At 36.1% G+C, this 22,524-nt stretch overlaps 1 protein-coding gene across 8 annotated transcripts in view; it reads left to right on the top strand.

Annotated features, from left to right (window-relative positions):
* Positions 1-22,524, top strand: part of TCF12 (transcription factor 12) — a 174,268-nt gene that overhangs the window by 97,067 nt on the left and 54,677 nt on the right. For all 8 annotated transcript variants that reach the window (XM_075764046.1, XM_075764042.1, XM_075764044.1 and 5 more), the window contains 2 exons: positions 3,932-3,996; positions 20,823-20,958. In XM_075764046.1, the coding sequence (XP_075620161.1) occupies positions 3,932-3,996; positions 20,823-20,958 (201 nt within the window). The remainder of the gene's footprint in view (positions 1-3,931; positions 3,997-20,822; positions 20,959-22,524) is intronic.

Genomic DNA, 22,524 nt, shown 5'->3' with positions numbered 1-22,524 from the left:
ATGTTTGAATTGGTACAGAATGTGTCATGGTTTTAAGTTTATGAAGTTCAGAAACACTTGTGGTTCAGAATGCTTAATGGCATTTTTTTAGTTGGGTTTCTTTTAACTCCATAGTCCCTGGGCTTTAAGCTTGTTATGTACCAATTAGGTCATTGATGTTTTTGTTGATGAAAACACATGTAACTTGCTTAAAAAAAAAAAGTACAAACTCATTCCAAGTTATTAAAAGATTCAAATGCCTTGTGAGTTGATCTGTGCAGATTTAAATTTCTATATATAACCAACTCAATTATTTTTAAATGTCCAAATGCTTAGTTCAAATCAGGTTAGAAGACAAAACTCTGGGATATAGAGCCACTGAATTGTAACTTGAAGAAAAGTTTACTGTGATGCTACTTTGTAAGCAAGGCATAGATTTTTGCTTCTAAAATGACAGCACATAACTTCTGAAACATGTGAGTTAGGAGGTACATGGTAAAGGTGATCAATGAGCTGATGATTCCCAATAGTCTTGTGTAGGAAGCCCTGCTGCTCAGGTCTGGTGGGAAGTGTTGCGGTTGAGAAAACTGGCCAAAGTTGCTTTACTTCTCATGAATATTTTGTGAAAATAAAAAATGGATCTGAAGAGGAAGTAAGTTTCATTTGAGCGTTACTTTACCTTCCCAGCTGGTGTGAGCGCATGCTACCTCACAGCCATGTTTACACAAGCGTGCAAATGAAAACATTCAATGAGGATTTTGTTGTTGAATAGTGGTTTTGCATACCCCTCTCCTTCCAATAATGTCAGGTGCTGTAGTGAGTTTCCTCGTGTCCCCTTAATGCTGAGCATTAATGTTTCTGAATTTCCAGCTATAATAAAAAAAGATACTATTGCCATCTGTGCAGTGAGCACTGACTGAGATGAGGCCCTCTTGAGAGAGGGTGGAGAGGATAGGATCAGACAGAGGGTATAACACACTCAACAGCAAATCTTGTGGGGTAAACCTACAAGACATTTCAGGGTCTGCTTTGACTTTCAGGGTTATAAATGCTGATACTCCAGTAAGTTTGTTGTTTACAGTAACCTCTACCTTTTTATGCTTGTCTGTCAATCTGTAGAGAATCTGAATAATTAACAAAGGTATTTGATAAGCTAAAAACCACCAATGGGATTATTCTGCTTTGATATATTTGGCTGTGTGTTTGAACTTTATTGGATGCCAGAGACTGCCTCTGCATTGGTCAGACACTATATATGGGACCTACCTGTTGTTAAACCAATGAGGAAGTGTCATCTCAAACTTGACATTACCCACCTTTCAAGTACTTGACTTACTATGGTAGTAGTTGCTAAGCGTTATTTATCTCTTTCTGTTGATAAGTAAACAGTACCTGTGAAGTTTGCTTATAAGGCTTTAAATAGTGAGAATAGCATGGTGCCTAGACTGGAGCAGCTGAAGTGTGTTGAAATCACAACAATTTGTAGTCAATGCTCTTTCACTTTTCCATTGTGTTGATAGTGGAACCATCCTATGATGCTGCCAGACAGCAGGATGCTGGGAAACCTTTTTGATGTAGTATCAGTGAAGCTTCAGGGGCTGTTGATGGAGACCTTCCTCTTCTTTCATGAACAGTGCAACAGATGTGCTCTAGTGGTGCCTGGGACAGCTCACCTTCTCTCTCCCATTCTTCTGCTATGCAGATGTGAAGATCATGCCCTTAACACGGTGCTCCGGTCCTGCAAAAGGGACAACTGTTCCACAGTACAAGAGAGAACCAGGAACAAGACTTGCGTGTGGTCTCCATGCTGTTTCTGTAGTGCATGCCTGTTGATTTTTGTTGTTGTTTAAAAATGTATACCTTCAATATTGTGACACTATTGCAGGCTTGAGAGTCATACCTAAGTGCTGGGAATGTGTTTAGGAGACTCTCCCTATGAAAGGCACAATCTTGTACTTGATCCCAGGTCACTTTCCAAACCCTTCATTGAAAAGCTTAGCCATTTGAACACAGGTTAAACATTAATTTGCTCTAGCTCTAAATATTTAGGCAGCGCAGCATCAGGCAGCCTTGACTTTTCTCAATCATTTCTTAGAACCAAATTTAGTATAGATTGAGCTATTCTAGACAGCTTTTTTCCTGTAGTATGAACCTGCCAAACTTTTTAAGTGATAACATTTGAATAACATGATTTTATGCATTCTTATCTAACAATTTCTTGCTTGCTATGCAAACTATAATTTAAATCATAATTTTTCTAGCCTCTGTAATTGACTCTTGTACAAATACTTGTTTTAAAGCCTGCCTGGAATACTGCATACTTCAGTTGAAGTTGTTTATCATGTGGTGTAAGATTCTCATTTTCTGGAAAGAAAATGCTGAGTCTAGTTTTATACAAACAGCATGATTCATCCTACTTCGTGTAATTTTGCATGCTAGGTATTTTATTTGCTTGGTGCCCTATAGTTGTTAGAGGCAAATTGCTTCAGCAGAAAAATGTTAACTTTTTTTCTCCCTTTGTTACAGCAGAGCTGCCATTTTTCAAGCAAACTATTCTTGACTAAACTACCTGTAGTTATCAAGATGATAATGTTGCAGAGATGTTGTTCCAGGACATTCAAACTTCCTCTTCCTCTCTGCTTACACGAGAGGCACTTTGTAAATGAACAATAAGCATACTTTAGTTTTTCCTCTTATGAAATGACACTTAGGGATTTTTGGTAGCAAGAGAGAGAATCAGAAAAAGCAAAGAAAGTCCTGTTCTAGAAGTGCAATTGCAATAGCATGAAGCTGTTTATCACTGAAATGGGACTGTGGGAGGGAGGCTACTTTTTCTTAGGACTGGATGACACATGCATTGTTTAGAAGAGGGAATGCCTAGTTGGGTAAGATGACATTCACTTTCAAATGGATAGGTACCGTGGTTTATTAATGCTTACCTTTGGATAAGACTCTGGTGTTATGGGGTGTTTCTTAGTTCTAACTGTGTCGTAATTAGGGCAGGCACACACACTTGGTGTTTTCTGTTATGCACATACTTGATGACTGTCTGATTCTTGACGTTGTTCAGCAGAGACTTCTAGTCGGGACTTTTTTTAAAAGTGTTGATTGATAAACTTCTGGGCCCTACTGGAGAACTTCCACACTGAGTTTTAGTATACAAACATGCCAGTTTGGCGGCATAACCGACAAATACAGCACTAAGTAGTTTTTATGGAATTAACAAATATATTGCTAATGTCTTGCAACCCCAGATAGTGACATCAGAGGGCAGCCACTCTGCTCAAGGCACCGTATTCAAGATGTGCTACCTACAGGCAAATACTGCATATATGGCAGAACAGAAGAGTCTGTTTTGCTGTCTTGACCAGTTGTATTGCTTGAGTTTTGTACCCGACTGCAATGTACATGAAACAAAAGGATTTATAAGGTTTTCTTGTTCTTCTGAATTGAAGTTTTTGTTCACTTTTCATGTGGTTTTGTTGGTTTTATTTTACTGCTTAGTATATTAATTACCTAAGATATACTTAGGTATATATACTGGTTAGTATATTAATTACCAGCTACATGTTAGTTTCATGTAGGAAGGAGAAATGTGTGAAAGTGTCTCTACCTTTGCCTATTGATAATGGAGGTGAAGCTGGACCTTTGTCCTTTTTATTTAAACAGACTGATATGGATATTTTATAACAATAAAAAATTGCAGTAGTTCTCTTTTTACTGATTGGTTAGGTAAGAAATGGGATTAGGTAAGTATGTCATCTCTTACAGTAGTGCTGTTTGAGTGTGTTAAACACAGTTGTATAAAAGTCTATTTTTATTCATGCAACTTAATTTTTGTAAATTTACTATGATGCTAACAGATTTTCTGAATAGTATATATAAGGATAACTGATGGAGATATCTACCAGATGTTAAAAAGAACCTAATTTCAAATATCTTTCTTTTATAGGAAAAACCTCAGATAGAGGTCCATTTCCATTGTATGGTAGAGATACGGGGTTACCAGGCTGTCAAGTAAGTATAGTGATGATTAAAAGCAAATGGAATAATCCAAACTAAAGTTTAAATTTGTTAGTTGAATGTGTCAGGCTACAAAACATAATAAACAAGAATCCGTTCCACAATTTGCAGAATAAATTTTCTGGGTTCTGTGTGGTCCAAGTGCCTTGCACTTACTTACATCTACTTACAGGAAATACTTTTGCTATGCTAAAGTGGAACTGGTTCTGTAGCTCTTGAACATGAAGTCCTACGTTTTTAGTAAAAGGGAGATTGTTACTAGTCTGAGCATATTGAGCAATGTGCTTCAGTTGTGTGTATCACATCTTTCCAACAGATCATCATGAAATTAGTTTTCTTACCCTTTGCAGTACTCATTCCTCCCTCCAAAACTGCAAACAGAATTGCAGACCAATAATGATTGCACATCACAATTAGTCTCTGATACTCGGATTTTTCACATATAATTTGTCAAAAAATACCAGTAATTGCTGAATATAGTTCATTAGTTAACTGTTACTCCTAGTGGAGATTATGTGCATTTTTTAAGGAAAACAGTGTTACTAGGCTTTCAATTTTTAACAATGATGTTATCCAATGCAATAGTGTATAATTTTGTGGTTTTGACGATGTGGTTTTTAATAAAGAAAACTTTCTTTCCATGTCTCTAAATCTTCGTTTTAGAGTAAAGATTTCTTCCGTGTTATTTCTAATGAGCCACATTAAGAATAGTCTGTTGATCATTGTTTAAAAGTCTGTTTTGAACGTACAGGAAGTTTGAATGTTTAAAAAGTATAATTAGCATTTGATTACACTCAGTATTTGCTGACAAAGATTTAAATAACTAATATATTATGGTTTTAATTCTAAGAAATTAATTTGTTATGCTTGTTTCTCAAGGAAGAATCTTTTCTAATTTTAGTGTAAGTAAACTATTTGTTTTGAACTGGTATTTTCAGGAACATCTTTCTGCTGCAGGATAAAACTTATCATATGAGTTTGACATCTTGGTTTTGAGTCTTTTAACTCATAATTTGGGAAGTGTGAATGCACCATGTGGCAATGCAGTCCTAACAGCACTTCACCTATTAAGAAAGGATCGTTGTCACAACCTTTACTACTTCTCTGCAACACAGATGTGACGAACAAAGACCCATTTATAACTGTATGAGTGAGTTTCAGTAACACACTCACAAAAAGCAGTATACCTCTTTAAGTTCAAGTTATGGGCTTCACATTATTGCCACTCCAGACAGTAAAATGTTGTATTAGTGTTATTACTATTGTTCAAATAACTCTGTACTGTATTTAAATATAATAACTTAAAGTTGACGTTAGTTTGGAAGCAAATTAATTTCCACGTTACTCTTTCATTAAGTTAATGTTCTGTACTGGAAAATGGGTTTATGTTAACTTTGCATAAAATTCCATTTTGCTTTGCAGTAATGAGTGTAATTTCTGTTGTTTGGCTTCCCACTGAGGAAAATGCTTTTATATCTCCTAATTGTTTATATCTAGTACCATTTAATATTTTTACATATAGCTATTCTAAAGCCAAAATCTTACACATATTTGTTTCTATTAATATCACTTCTAATTCTGTTTATTCCTTTGATATACTTCCTACTATTTCCTCTCCCAGTTTCTTCTTAAACATTTTTAGTATAGGGGAAAAATGTTAATGGGGGTAAATCTGTTTTGGTTTTATATTCAGGACAATAGAGAATTATCATAGAGTTAACTTTCAATTAAATTTTAATTCAATTTAAATTTATGTGATAAATTACAGTTTGTGCTTTAATTTGGTCTTATCTGTTAAATCTGACAGTGTTTGAAATCATTTGCTAACTTGGAATGTGGTGGGATTTCTGAATCTTTTCGGCTTTTTTACATTTTTCATAAATCCATGGCAGTGCCTGAAATACAGCTCTCATAGTAGGCACAATGTTTGAAAGCTGTCTTAGAGAAGAAGGTCAAAAGCGATCCTGAGAGGTCATTTTGACAACCCGAATGAAGAATCAGCTACATCGTCCCTGACAGATGCTCATATAGTCAATTCTTAAAAATCTCTAGAGATGGAGGAGACTGCATGACCACACTGGGTTTTGTATTTCCTGACTTAAACGTACTTGCTCTTAAAAAGTTTCCCTGATGGCTTATCTAAATATCGTAATTAAAGCATCTGACTCTTGTCTTACAAACCGCATACAGTAGATATTAAGATGATAAGGAGTTCTTAGAAAAGATAAGACATAAATGGAATTAATTTTTATATTGGTTTGTGTAGTACAGAATATAATGCAGGTATATTTTTTAATAGCAGATATGTAACAGGGGCTATCTCAGCTTGAAATACTGGTAGAAAACTTATGCTCTGCTCTGGATGTTCTCCAGTAGGTTCACAATGCTAGGGAATTCCAGTTTTTAGACTAGGTAAAGTACCTCATCTAAGGCCTAACCATTATGGCAAAAAGAAATTTCCTGGATCTTTCTGACAATACTGTTAATTTTTTGCTATGTGGTATTTGCCTTTTTCATAACAAATATCCAACCTTTGATACTTGCTTGATTGGTGATGGCCTAAAATTTCCCAATACCTTCTTATGGTAGTGTGGGCCAGCTTGTCATTCCTCAGCCTGTATTTTTCAGTTACCAGGTTCAATACGCAAAAAGTGTGTTTACTTTTTATCACATTCCTTTTAACTTCTCTAAATTTGTCAGTGCAATTTTGAATTCCAGGCTTGCACTGCATTTGTAGATCCTTCTGGGTTATTTGCTTTGTGAATTTAGTAAATGTGGTCTTCATTTTTCATCCAAGTCACTAATTAAGAGGTGGAATGATGCCCAAAACAGATGCCTGCAAAGTCTCAGTTAATACATTCACCCAGTGTTGATCGTGAACCCCAAGCTGCTGTTTTTTAAACAGCTGTGCTCTGTATTCAGCTGTAGTTTTAGTTGTCCTTGGTTCCTTAGTTCACCTGTGAAATGTGAAAGTAGTAAAAGCCTTATTAAAACATCTCTTATGCTATCTGAGAAGGAAGTGAGATTGGTTTTACATAGTTTATTCCAGCTGTATTCGTATCACTTCATCATCATCTTTTGGCATTTGCAGTCTATTTCTTCCAATATTCTTCCAAAAAATGAAAATTAAATTGGTGAGGAATTACAAAAGCCACTGCTTTTGTTCCTCCCTGAAACAAACCAACCAACTCCATTCTTTTTTAGCCTCTGCACTTTCTCTGAACCACGAGTTTTCAAAGACAGTGGCTAAGGTTTCTGAAATTCTGAGAATGGCAAGAGCTGGTCTTCTGAGTGTCTTATTGGGTACAGATGAATTGAAAATACCTAACTTCTCTAAATACTCTCTAACCTGTTCTTCTCTTACCAATGTTCTTTCCATATGTCATTGTTGTAAATAGTATTAACAACCTGGTGTGGATGTGTGGTGTGTTTTAATTTTAATTTCCTATTAAGTTTACAGAGGGCTGGAATCAAGACTTTTTCAAGACTGCTGTACACTGAAATGCTTAAGACTCTTACTATCACTTCTCACCCTTTACCAAAAATGATCTAAGCGGTGACTTGTATGGACTGAGAGCTATCTACAAGCTTCAAGTGTGATTGATTTTCAATGTAGCTTAAAAATCTGAGCAACTTAGGTAAAGAAATGTGATTCAGGTGTAACATTGTTTAGTCACAAGAGTGTAAATATGGCTAATTTATGAATATTTTACCAAACAGGAAGGGCATAGTTTCAGGTTTTATTTACATCATGTGTTTTAAGCAAGCCAAAAAAGGAGCAGCCTGGAGTATAGCACTTTGCACTGGGCCCATTCATGCAAATAACAGCGTTGAATAAGGTAGTTGCATTTGTCTGAAGCTGTGGGGTTTATATGGTTTAGTGTTAATAAGGTTAATGGTGCATGTGTGTGCGCGCGCTACATTAGCACCTGTGCTTGTCTATTGCTTTGCAATCAAGTTCTGAATCCTCTTCCATTTTTTGGCTTTATCTGTACTTCATATTCTTTCTCCTTCTGACAGGTCTTCACTATATGCTGTACCTTTCCAACTCTTACTGCCTTTTTTCTCTCTCCAATGTTTCTTAGAGTATATAGATTCTTAAGTGGTTGGGCAAGATGACAAATCAAGGCTTATGCAGAGCTGGTTTAGATGAATGTCAAAAACTTTTACCTGCACAAAGAATTGACAGCTTTTAGAAGAAATGTAAAAAACCTGTATTTTGCTATCAGAATGAAATGCAGTGCTACATGGCTTGACACAACATCTCTGTTTATGTCTTTGAATTGGAGGGGGGAGGGTGGTTTGTGATTTTTGTGTGGGATTCCACCGTTCCTGTGGGCTGTGTAATTGCAGATTTGGGGAGGGCATCTTTTCACAAATCTTAAATTGGATATAGATTAAGTTTTCAGAAAGTTTCTTGTCATAAAAAGGGTTTTCTTTACATTTGTGTTATTTAACACTGAAAACTGTAGCTTGTGTAAAAGAAATGAGATTAGACTTCTGATATTGAATGCATGACTCCCATGTCCAATATCATCAAAAAGGTACCCAGCTGTCACTGCACATTGCTTTGACAGGTCTGAGCTCTAAGAAAGCCAGGAATCTGCACTATTTTCAAAGTGAAATTGAGATAAATGTGCAATACACGTGTAGCTGTTAGACTAATTCTTCTAATTGTTTCTGTGGGTCTTCACAGAAGCTAACTTTATCCCCATGAGCCTGTCAGTGCCTTGGCTAATTGGGGCAGAGCGGGGAGGATGCTCCGTTAGCCCAACAGTGCCTGTTCTCATCTGCCTGGCAAAGGCTGTCCACTGGCATCACTAGGCTGAAGATAGTAAACTATTTGTGACTATCCCCTTAATGTTCTGTTTTAATTCTAAACAATCATGCACAAAATAGACATTATGGATTTTTTGACATGTGGAGATAACATGTTTACCCTCCCTTCATAATAATTTCTAGTCTGCATGCTATCCCATGTGTGAGAAAGGAGATAGAATCAAGTGCTAAGTGTAGTGAAGGTTAGGCAAGAACTAAAGAGGCATTCATCATTTTTTGCTTAAAGTATAACCTTTCTATAAAGAGACGTATCTTAATTTCTTTATTTTTCTAACTCTCTAATCTACATGTTCTGTATAATGACAGGATGCTTTAACTGTTACAAAACTCATTTAGAAAAAAGTTTAATTGGTAAATCTGTGGAATACATGAATGCTGGAAGGAGCCATTATAGCTACTAAATACATTTCAATTAGTCTATGTAAAATTATATAATACTGCATAAAATATATACTCTATATGGTGCATGATAGATATGCATATGCTACGTAGAGAGCATATGAATTTATATGATACTGTATATACTATATGTATTTTATTTAGTAGTGGCAGATGGATTTTTCTCATTTCTGCTGATGCTATTATATAAGTTTTGTGCATATTGGTAATAAATAAGGCTGCTTCAGGATCTTTATTTTTTGGATGAAGAAAAAAAAATCCAATAGAAAGCTGGTCCATCACTGTTTCCAGTAATATTGCTTACACCATTTTCCCTTCAATAGCCATCAGCTCTGCTATTGCTGTGAAGCTAATGTGAGGTGACTCATTTAGCAGCATATTATTGCATCATGGCAACATGATGTAAGGCACATCAGGCATTATTAAATTAGCCTGAATTTTGCAGTATGACAGTAGCATTTTATGCACATTAGCACCATACTTAGTGCTCCTTATGGGAATATACTTCAAGTAAACATATTAAGACATAATTTCAGACAACTTTTCAAAATTTACCAATTTCTTTATCAGGGTGGGAGGGGGGGGAAGGCTTCACTGGAATATTAAGACAGATGTAGTGTCCTTTGTGCATCTTCAGAGCATGGTTTGTATTTCTTAAATTACTTTAAATGTATGCTGTTACTTGGGTAGTACCTTGGAGAAAAAAATTAGCTGACTTCTTACTGATTGTTAAAGTAAGTTGAAACAAACTCATCCATCTTCTACCTTTGCTATGATTCAACATAGAAACATTCTCCTTATCTGGGTGCCAGAGAAAGCTAGACTTGTATGTGCCTGACTCACTTGTGCTGAAAAATATTACAGAATTTAATGCAGTATAGGTCTTGAGCAACTGGAATTCATACTGTTGGCTTTTTAGCAAAAAATTGTGATCTGTCTTTTTTTATTGACTTAAAGAACTCTCTTTATAAAAAAATTAATGTGGAACTTTAAAGGTTGGCATCTAGTTATCTGCAAATTTAGTAATGTCTTAAAGAAAGGAAGAACTGTATTTATTAGCTATTACATCCTTCATGGAATAAAAAGTTTGTTTTGTGCAAAAAAAAATAATTGAAGTCGCTTCTTAACAAACACACTATAAGAGCTTTGAAACAAACCCAAAAAATGCCTTTAGCACCAATCTCTCAAGCAATTTAACAGATGATCACTTTTGCAAAAGAAATGTCTGCAAGTGTATGTTACTTTGCCTTTGCATAGTCAGTAGTTTGCCTCTTGAATTTAAGACGACTTTAAAGCAGTTTGAGCAGAATGCAAATCTGAAGAACAATCCTGCAGTGCTGGGGAAAGTAGTATCTCGGAGCACGCTCTCTCTAACAGCAATCTCACAGGTTGAAGAAGTGTAATAAGAGTAGAACTCTAGAAATTTGAGTTGTCTAGGGAGAACATAAAAGCTCGCTCATGTTGTGCATAGGTAAAAATGGCAACTTTTTTGTATTATGGGTGAGGTGGTGAGGAACATGCAAGCAAGAGTGAAAACAAGTATCCATACATAGTAGGATGTAGATACTAGCTTGCTGCATAGAGAAAAATTAATAGAATTGAATAGCACCAACTTAAAAGTATTTTTAATATGTTCATAAACTACATAATTGTGAGATATGTATGTAGTCTACTGGAGAAGATTAACTGATTTTTTTAGTATCAAGTAATGCTAAACATACAGTTTACATATACAGACAAAAATAATATGTAAGAATACTCATACAGACAAAAATGTGAATGTTAGGAGGTAAAAGTGTATAAACATGTAAATGGGAAGCAGAAATGAGATTTACTGATAACTGTGGTTGTTCTGTAAATGTGTATGAAAGCTTCCAAACAAGTCTTTCTGGATTTGCAGGTGTAGCCCCTGAATGGCAGCATGGCAGTGTGTCTCTGCAGTTGCTCCTAGGGTGCTTTGCTAAGTTTGTAACAATTCATTCCTTTAATACAAGGGCCATTGTACTAGACCACTACTAATATGCTTTACTGTGGCATTATATGTCAAAGAAGTGAGCACTAGATGACTTACTGGAAGATGAAAGTAGTAATGGACAACTGTGTAGAACAGATATATTAGGTGTTTCTTTGTAGAGCCAGTGAGTACTTCAAAGTTTCTTCTTGGGTAACCTGATGTATATCTAAAGTTTGCATATGCAAGCAACACACATTCAGAATTCTGCAGTTTTCATTTCTTCCTGTAGGAATCCTGTTCATATCCTGAAACTTTTTTTATTGCTTGTCTCTAAGACTTGTATCCCTGTTTGGCTTCCTTGAGAGAAATAATTAGACAGTTATTCTGTGTTGAGGATGTGCCATCTGCTCCTATGATATTGTAGTGTTTTTGAAAGGATTTTTAAAAAAAAATTGAACTAATGAAAGGGTTTAAATTAATAGAAAAATGTAAATAGCTTGTCTCAGAAATGATTTGAAATAGGCATATTTAGACCACACCTAGACATAGAGGAAGTAATATTGTGGCAAAAGGGATGCTAGAGTGTAAATAATTCTCTCTGGAGAATGTTAGGCTAAAGCTTGTAGTTAGTGCATCTCAGATCCCCTTGGGCTTTTTGTTTTTTTAAACTTCCAGGTTTTGAAATTGGATCTTGTAAAAAATACATATGTGCCGACTATACACTTCAATGTAGTTGTGTACAGTAAGGGAAAAACATGCATATTTTAAACATGGTAATTATAAAAAAAGAATAGGTGCTATAGAGGGGCTGCCATTTTGTAGTTTTAATCAAATTTTTAGTATTTGCTTTGGTGCTAATAAAACATGTCAGATTGTATCAGCTATGGACCCACAAGGTTTTTTCTCCTCCCCCACCACTAATGTATCTGTTAAATGGCAACAAGAAAGCTCTTCCTGCTCACTGCCGACAATATGTTTTAAGATGCTTTACATGGATCTTTCCAATAAGGCAGAAAAATACATGATATTCTGGGCCTTTCTTATCTGTGGGGCCTTAGAAAGGACTGCAAGCAGTGGCACCAGTTATTTTTTTTCTTCCTTGCATAGTTTTAGAAACAGTATAGAGAACATAATGTCAATTTAAATCCGAGTAATACTGAGTTATGGAAGTATAAAAAATTTTAAGGCTTGTACATGTGTGGAGGTTTTAACACCAATATAACTTTAAAGCTGACAAACTGATTTTATTTTGTGAGTTTTCTCTTTTTAATCTCCTCTTCTCTGACACCTTTGATATCAGGTGTCTCCCTAAAGCAGATTTTTACAGCTGAGCTATCAATCTCTAAGAAACACGGCTTGTGAAGGAAAGGCTGACACAATGTTAACTGAGGCAGCAACTCTGGATTCTGCCAGCTGATACCATCTTAGAAGGCTGGGATGAGGAGAGGCATATATAGTTTAAGGGCAGATGGGATGTCCAAACTTGAGTGTATTTTGCTTCATTTTACTTCTCAAGTAAAACCAAGCAATATGAACTTTCTCTTGATTATGATTTATTAGAAGTGAATTACTTAGTGTGCTATTGGGAAATAGTTCCTGTCTCTCAACAGATGAGGAGCCTGCAGACCCTTTTTAGAAAGTAAAAACATACTGGGCACAGGCTAGATTTCTTTTTCCAGAGCTGGAGGTGACCACCTGAAGTTAATCAGGGAAGACATTCCCCAGTGAAGCGGGTAGCAGGTGTTAGGAATTATACTTGGGGGAGGGATGCTATTTATAAAAGGGGAGCAGTTCTGCAAGGAATCATTTTGAATGTCTTAAGCAGACAAATTGTTACTTGTCTTTGCCCTTCTCTTTCTCACACTATTTAGGGTTGGCAAATTTTCTTGCCTCCTTTTAATTTTTGATTGTGTTTGATTTTATTTAAGGTAATGAATATCCTGTAAATTTTTATATATAGTATCTTACACATTGCTGCATAAGGAACTACAAAGCATGTTACACCATGGAATGCAGATACAATTTCTTTGGCCAATTACTATTTGTCCCCAGCTAATCTTGCTGCCTTAGAGCTAGGTGCTTCTCAATTACATATTTATGGTATTATTGGAGGATGGGGAAAAGATTAGCTCAAGTCTTTTCTCCCAGCCATCCCTGTCTGTTTAAATGGGCTGGATTGCCCTTTGGATTTTCTTGAAGTGTTTATTCCTTTTGTCTGTAACTGCTCTAGGATGTTGAGCACCCATTTACCTTTTCTTCATAGGGAGAGAAAGTCCCTTCCCAAACTTTGCATCTGCACAGATTACTGCTCTCAAGATGATTACAGGCCCTGAGAATTGGGAAGGGGGAGATAGTGGTGTAAGCAACCTGTTTCTCAGCATTTGCTGCCTGAGATGGGCTGGGAGACACTGTAGCTTGAGCAGATAGGCAGTGGATGGAAAGAAGCACAAGACAGATTCGCCATTTTGATTCCTCTTCCGTGCAACTAAACCACCCAACTTGCATTGGTTTCTGTTGTGTTGTGGAGTGCTTTTCAAGATGATAGTGCTCCTAATGGCACAGATTTCTAAAGAGCAGGGAGAGAAAGATAACATTTATTAAGGGGAGGGGATTGTAGCCTAAGATATTTACTGGGCTTGACTATCCATTTACTAGCACCCTAGTATTGGACTTAACTTTCACTTGATCATATGTGAAACCATATGTGTCCTCCATGTTAAGTCCTAATAATTATCTGGTTGCTATATTAATGATAGTTTTTGAACCCTCGTTACGCTATGCATTTTCTGACTTGGTGCTTAGAGTGAGTGAGATTTTTCTCTTGTCTGTGTGGGAGAGGAGATACACAGCTTCCATACCATATACATGAAAGATTCTACTAATGGTCTGAAATCTTTTGAAATGATTTTGCTGAAGATGCAGTGGGAGAAACAGATGCCAGGATAGTTTGAGTTTTATAATATTCTTTATAGTCTGACTTCTGTAAATAAGACTCAGCATAAAATCTTCTATTACAATGTTGACTTCTCATGCTCGTATCTTGTAATCAGAGAAAAAAGCAGGAAGGCTGGTTCCAAAAAATTAAAAGTAGATGAATAACCCCTCAGCTGCTTCTCTTCAGACATTTTGCACTTCTCCACAAACCTTCTGCTTTTGTGTAATCACAGTAAGGAAGCTGTTCAAATTACTGTTTTTATAATGTAGCAAAAAGATTCAAAGGCAAAGGGAGGGGAGCCTGACCTGTAATCACAATGCTTAGTAATGCCTTCCTAGAATTCAGTCAGCAACGCAAAAATACCTTGCCCGGGGGGATGAGCAAAGACAAGCTGAGCCAGCATAACCTCAGGGATTGGACACCAACATCAGCAGGATGCCGCTTTTAGAAGTGCAAGACAGAATTTGTAGTCTTGCCAATATGTGGTATCAGTGCAGGGAAGCCACTCTTGCAAAAGAAAAGGAAGGGACTAATTCAAAATATTTGTATTAATCAGGTGCTTTAAAGCCATTTAGATGCAGAAGGAGTACATAAATGTTTCCTTCCCTTCCCGTTTAATCTCTACTCCTCCCACTGCTTAAGAAAACGTATATGGAATTCTGAATAAACTTCTTCCTCCTCCGTCCCTGTGCTCAGTCTCAGTATATTTACACACAAACAGAATTATCCATAGTAGCAGATACTGCTTAGGTATACATATTGAAGAAGCAGCTCATGGTGATCTGGAAAAGCTTTGGTGTAAAGGGAGAATATATTGATACCTTGATATTTTCAACTGTTAACATTAATTGGGAAGACAGTAAAACTAAATGTCTGTTATTTTGTTTATGATGTTGCAGCACTTCAGTATTTAGTACCCTAGGTAGCTGTTTTTTACTCCAGTGAGCTAGATTAGCCTGATTACACTGGCAGGATGCAGTTGATGGATGACTGTCATTATCTTCTCAAACCTGCATGATACTTTAGGTATAGGAGATGATAATTAAATTTTCAAGAGACTACATTGAGATTATAAGATCTGAGTATTTTTTTTTAAATGAGGAATATGTTTGCAATTATCAGCATGTTGTTAGAGGATTGTCTCCTGAGACGTTTTATTAGCAATCCCTGATTTCCTTTAAATTGATCAAGGAAAAAAATGTTCAAGATATCATATAACACTTTAGATGTTGTTTTGTTTTTTTAATTCTGATTATTTTCCTCCTCCTGAAACAGACCAAAAATGATCAAATCTATTGGTAATGGCTTGAAGATGTACAGGTTAGCACAATATATTTAATGAAACCTTGTTTGAGACAAAACACTAGAGAGGATCATAATTAATGCCTCATTTTCTGCCAGTTGCTATTGATTACTCATTCAGGGTCCCTTTGTTCTCAAAATGGTAACACTGTATTTCACATTACTATTTGATGATATTCTCAGGATGAGATTCTTTAACAACATGCTGATAATTGCAAACATATCTGTAGAATTTAAATTTAAAATGAATTTACATCATATGTTAGTGTTTTTCCAAATTCAGCTCCTATTTTGGAGTGCATATTCATTACAGTTTCCAAAGATTGGAGACTTGAGTGAAGTGAGATTCAACACTGTATCTTGGTTATATTTTTGGCTTAAACTGTATGACATGGAATTCAGGTGAATGGTCTTTTTGCAGCCCAAACCTCTGTACTGTACTAGTACCTCAAAGAGCAATTATTTGTTAATGTTTTAATTTTGTGCTAGATTTACCTTTGGAATCACAGTAACAACATATACAAGCTAGCTGGGGGATCTTGCAAGTTTAGCAGAGTTTGACTTCTCTGGTTTTTTACATTCTTTTAAACTTGCTCATGCAGATTGTCAGGTTTATCTATAAGGCAAGACATGTGAAATATTAAGACACATTATATACATACTTTGTCATCTAAATGGCTCACTGAATAAAAGGACATGTGCGTGAAAATCTTGCTTTACCCAGTGCAGCATTTGAGTTTACAGTAAGACAAGGAATACACTTACTATCTGCTCTATGTAATTCTGAGAAATAGAGAAATACCAAGTGAGTTTGTCTGTGACTGTGTAGCGGATAATGTATAATTACTTTACTTTTACAAAATAATGTATGTAAGCTCCCAATTTTTAACTAAACACTTCAGTACTTTAAAAAAACAAGTTTAGACACTTTTCCTGCCTTAAATATGGACAGCCTGACTACTGGGACTCAAAGCATAAAGTTTTTGAAAAGGAAGCTAATGCAAAAAAACCTAGGAAAAATAAAATCTAGTTGACTAGTTTATTTTGGGGGGGGGGGGGGTGTGACACACAAGGGTTTTAAGATCTAAGTTTGCAGTTGGTAAGTTGCAGCTCTCATTTCACTGCCAAAGCAGCCTGCCTTATTATGCTAGCACAATGGCGCTGTCATAATCAGTTGCATATAATGGGCTAATGCTTTTATTCTCAACCATATTATTCTTTTGATAGAAAATAATGAATAATGTAAAGGCACACAGTTGTATTTGGATGAAACTATTGTATAGTTTGGCTATGGCTACGCCAGGAAAATCTGAGTTCTTAAAGTGTTTGCTAATAGGTTTGCATTTAAAAAAATGACTGTGAATGAGATTTAGACCAAGAAGCACAAGGCTAAGTGCCTATAACAAATACATTTTTTAAAAGGTAAACCCCTATATATGGTAGTGTAGTGTATGGAGTGTGTTTGTTAAAAATGTTTGTGTATTTTGCAAGATAGCTTGGCTTTCCTATCTATATACAGCCTAAATGCTGGAGAGCTGCAAGGAATGTTACATAAGGACATCTGTAGGCCTTTACTTGTCCACATTTTTTTTTTCTTTAATATCAGAGTAAGAATATCAAAGAAGTGTTTACCAACATATTAGAATTCTGCTGGCTGGTGTCCTAGAAGTTCATTGAAGGCAGAGCAGTATTTTTGGCATCAGATTTTATCTTTGGGATTCTAAAGATTCAGAGTTGGGCTGGGGAAAAAAAGCCCTTCCAAAGTAGTCAAACTCATTCTTACTTTTATACTCAAATTCTTTGGAAGAATCAACTCAAAAGCCATTTTAAAATGTTGAGTAAGGAGCTTTTTTTTTTTTTATCTCAGGCATACCATTTTGATACAAGCATATGGTTGATTAGCTTGTTAGTTTGAATGGAAGCTAACTTTGTGTGCACATAAGTGGAGCTGCAATACAAAGTTACTTGTTTTCTGTGACAAAGGTGCATATGCGCACACTCCCCCATGTGCAGATATGATCCTTTTTCCTCCACCTTGCCCTTGCAATGTTTGAATAGGTCACTCCCCTGCATTTCATTTTTCTGAGAATACTTTTTAGGAAAAGGACCCCTTTAAAGCATTTGTCTAGATAGTGGCCCTTGTAAAAGCCTTTATTTTTTGGGTCAGGCCATGCCATTTCCCCTGAGGCTGTCAAAACTGTTTCTTGGTTTTGCTGAAAGGGATAAACTTGAAAAGTAAACCAGTCATGTTTACCTTTTTTTCTCTGTTCTCTTTGGTATCAGGCTTGCTGTGTTCTTAGTTGATTGTAATAAAAGCCTTTTTTGGTTTGTTTTTTGTTGTGTTTTTTTTGTGGGTTTTTCTTGTTTGGTTGGTTGGTTTGGTTTTTTTAGGTTGGTTATTAAACATACATTCCTTAGGGAAAATACTGCTTTAAATAAATTCTTGTTTATCTTGAAGCTGGAAATACGCCTTAAAATCCAGAGAGGCAAATTTTGAAGGGTGATGCCTCTTTATTTATAAGGGTAATGCAGACAGGACTCGGCAGTGTTCAGGAGAATAACCAGTCATTGATTATTCTTTAGTAATTGGATCCATGCTTGGCAGATGAGGTTCAGAGTGAGCGTGAATGTTCTCTGTGGATACTGCTGCAAACTACGTATGTAAGTGATCCGCCTCTGTGTGGGGACCTCAGGCACTTAGTCAGGAGAAGCTTGGTGCTAATAGTATGAAGCTTTTTTGCTATCCTCAGTGGTATTTTTGTATTCCTTTCTTTATCAGATGCCCTTAGGAAAGGATCAGTCCTAATCAATATTGCTTCTCAATTGGTTCAGACAGACAGAAAAATCAATAAGCTGAACTAATGACATCTATTTTTATTTTCTTTTGGAAGACTGAGGAACAATTACAAAATTTTAAACAGATGCTTCATTTGATTGTGAGAATGGTAGAAGAGGATTGTGGTTTTGGAGGAGCATGTCGTTGTTCCCTCCCCTTTTTTTTTTTTTTTAAATAATTTCTTACTCAAGCACAACAGAGATCAGGAAACTTCTTTAGTGTGTTGCATAGCTTGAAATTCACTGGGTATGAAGTATATGACTTATACACTTACTTTATGCTGTTTGGTAGCCGTGCTGCTTTGAAATTCAAGGTCCAATGAAAATGTCAAGAACTGGAATGCTTAAGACAAAAGCAAGAGTGGCAAATGTCACAAGGGAGAGGTCGGAGGTTAAGTCTGGAAAACATACAGACACATGCCTTTTGGAATGGCTTGGTAGGAGTGAATTTAAGAGTTTTTACTGGTGGGTTTTCTGGTTGGTGGTTTGGTTTGGGGTTTTTTTTGCCATGTCCCCTCCCTCCCCCTTAACAAAGAGAGGAACAGAGGAACTAAGAACCCTTCCACCCCTTTTTTTGGAGGCATCTGTATGGATCCCATTGCATTTCCAAAATCACTGCCAATGATCAGGAGGAGCAGGGAGGGTTGTCTTTAACGTGAATGGGCCACAGTTCCTAACTGTGTTTGACAGCTGCTCTGAGCAAGCAGAGGCTGGCCTAGATGAGCTCCAGAGGTCCCTGCCAATGCCAGCAGTTGGGATCCTGTGAGTGGGACCTTGCTTCAGCTACCTGAAATGACAACTATCATAATACTTCCTCTCCTTCCCCATTGGCTGTGTAAAGAAGTTTTCCTTCAGTCCCGGGTATTCTTGGGCTGAAAGTCAAGTTTTAGGCTAAGTGCAGAACTGGTTTCATTTCTTCTTTTGGACAGCATTAGTTTGGAGCAACTGCTTTTCACAAAAGGTTGGCCAGGTTTCCTGCACAGTGTTTACCACCAAAATTCTAATAAATGTTTAGAATAGCATCTTTGCTAAATTCAGACTTAGTGTACTATGTAAGCCAGATATTCTGATAATCATATTGCTTTCTGCAAAACAATAAACCCGTAACTGTCCATCAGAGGCAAAATTAGCAAATTTTGCAAGTCTACAAGCAGATTCCCCTCCACTGTATGCTTTCTATATACTTTGTTTAAAGATCACCTCACTCCTTAGGAGGGTATTTCATTTCAATATGAGTTTCGTATTACCAATTCTGATTTAAAGACTGTTTTATAGTTAGAATGAAGAAATTGAGTTGACTCTTTCACATCCCACTTGATGGGAGGAGGAAAGTTGGCTTGGGAGCAATGGGGCTGAAGGAGAAACTTTAACTAGGTGGCACCTCAAGTTTGTTTTGTTATAAAAGTTCAGTCAGTCAGCAGTTTCTGGCTTAGCATCATCTGAGTATTGAAATGTTAGTGCAGTTTGACTGTAGGCAAAACATAACTGTTGCCCTGCCATCCGACAGCGTGCTTTACACCCTTTATAATGGGAGGACTGCACTACGTGATGACCAAGTATGAAGAAATCAAATCACTTGTTTCTGAAGGTTGCTGGTTCCACAGTGACCCTAAAACACTGTCTGACTTTGCAAATATTAAAAGCAAAGTGTCTTTAGCTATGCGTAACAGAATGGATTCTGCTGTATGAAGAAAGCTGTATGCAACAGCCAGGAGTGAAGCGGCGGTGAATGCATTTTTCCTGACCCATGGCATTATGTTTTCTGTATAAACAGTCATGTGGGTTTCACTCTAAGTCTGGGGATTTTCAGACTAAAACAAGGCAAAGCATAGTATCAACCATGGAAAAACTATGTTCTCATAAGTCACCAACATTCATTTCAGTTTCACAGAAGAAATCCAAATAGTGTGAGGCCAAACAATATGTAACACACCTGTTAAATGTTTAGAATATTTTTGTATTTACTGCATGAAAAGGGAACAAAAAGGATAGGGTTCAACTGTGTTGTTGGTTTGAAGTTTAAAATGTCATAATTTTTTATGTTCTGTCCATTAATCTTATGTGTTATCTCTTTTGTCTGAATTGATTTTTTTGGACAATTATTCCATGTTTTTATGAATGTAATATAAGTCTGGATTTCTAAGTATGTGCTAAAACCTAATGTCACGCTATAAACTCTTTTAGCAGTTTTTATCAATTATGTTTATATTGTGTAATAGAAGAGGTGTAACATTGCAAACTAAAAGTATTATGTTTTTTGTTTAGAATTTAAGTATGAATTGATTCTCTCAGATGTTTTAAACTGAAATGGTTATGGGTTTTTTTGGAGGCTCACAGCCAAACCTGCTCTGCCTTTCTGAATTATGCTATAGTATATTCTCTGAATACTAATTTTAAAAAGTCAACCTTTTTTTGAATTCTAAGACCTTCACTGAAAACCCCGTAAATTCCTATAAATGCCAAGAGCAGTATGTGTGGTTAATAGTTTGTTAGCCTGGTTAACTAACAGCTGAGTTGTTATAAGCTTAGTTTTACTTTTCTCTGTATATTTTGCAGTCTAGTCTGCTTCGGTCAGATATGGGGCTTGGAAGTCCAGGTCAGCTGTCATCCTCGGGAAAACCTGGAACACCCTACTACCCATTTTCTGGCACAAATCAACGCCGAAGACCACTTCATGACTCATCAGCTCTTGGTGAGTAAGATAGATGGGTTTTAAACTTTTGTTCATGATGCATTTCTGCAGACTTTATTATTTGCTTTGACAGTTCATTTTATATACTGGAGATTGCTCTGTACTGAGCAATTCAAATTACAGTAAACTGCTACATAAGAGATAAACAGGAATTATTAACGATTTCTTTGAGATGATAGTTTGGATTCAACACTGGTCAGTATTGCTTATAAAACAAACAAGAAACTCCAGTAAAACCCTTAATTGCAAAAGCAATAATGACAGATGGATAGGAGCTGATGACCAGCTGAGTGCCCTTAACCCATGCCATCATTAACTCCTGGAAATGCCTGACCTTGAGGTCATTACCATTATTTAGTAGGGGAAAGACACAAAGGGGAAACAATTATCCTTTTATATGCTAAAAGTAACTTTATTCAGGGTGATATATAGTTCATTGTAATTGGTTCAACATACCTTTTACATTCTTAGCAATTGGAGACTAGTAGTTTATCCTAAAATCAAAGCACCTTGCAAAATATGCAGGCAGGAGCTTGCTTAAAATTTGTTATAATCCTATGACAGTATTAATATTTTATTCTGGAGATACTTAGAGATAAATGGAATTTTCCTACTTGGTAATAGTCAGTGGTAATATTTCATAGGTCTAAAGACTTTCTATTGAATTAGGGAATCAAGAATGAGCCAGCATTTCTGCTAGAAGACTATAATGACTAATTGGGTGTGCAAGTTTTAAAAAATTCTTTTTGGTATAAAAAGAGAGACTGTAACCTGATATTCTAGTTTAAAAGCTACCATAATTCAACGTTAGCACATTATGTCATTAGGATTACTCTAGCTATATGTTTGGGTTTTTAATGCCCCTCATTCTGTATAGCACTTCCATTCCACAATAAAATCTTGTTTGTTGGAACCATATAACTTAAACCAAACCATATAACTTACCCAAAATAAGATTTCATGAAATGTAAATTGTTTTTTGAAGTAACTTTAGTATTAACTAGAACAGCAAACTCCTTGGGCATTAAAATAGCCTTGAACAAGCTTGAAATTGTTTTTTAAATCTCTAATTATAAAAATATGACTTTGGAACTTTACTTATATGTGTGTGTGTGTGTATATTTATGTATGTATTTTAAAATACCATTTTTGTATAATTTTTTAACCTGTTGTCAAGACAGCCGCCGTTTAATCTGGGGTTGTCTGTCTTTACAAATATTTTTGTAAGTATTCATGTTCCTCAGAATGAGAGAATCAAATGCAGCAGTTCAGATCTGTTTCAGAAGAGGAACAGCCTGAGGAAAGTTCAGTTAAATTGTTTGCCACTTGGAAGGGTGTTTGAACTTTAGTAAAAATTAATTGGGTTTTAAAATAATAATAATAATAATCATTATTATTATTATTAAGCTTTAGCCCCCATTGAATTGGTTTTAGTGAGAAACTACTATAATAGTAACCTGCCATGATTTTGAGTAACAGGGCACTGTTGGAGCATGATTTTGGGTGCTGGACAGCGAGTGGTACTGACATGGGCAGAAAGGTTATGGAATGAAGGATTGAGGGTCA

The sequence above is a fragment of the Balearica regulorum genome, chromosome 12, assembly GCF_011004875.1.
Source record: "Balearica regulorum gibbericeps isolate bBalReg1 chromosome 12, bBalReg1.pri, whole genome shotgun sequence".
Lineage (NCBI taxonomy): Eukaryota > Metazoa > Chordata > Aves > Gruiformes > Gruidae > Balearica > Balearica regulorum.
This window is presented reverse-complemented; position numbering and strand designations above follow the sequence as displayed.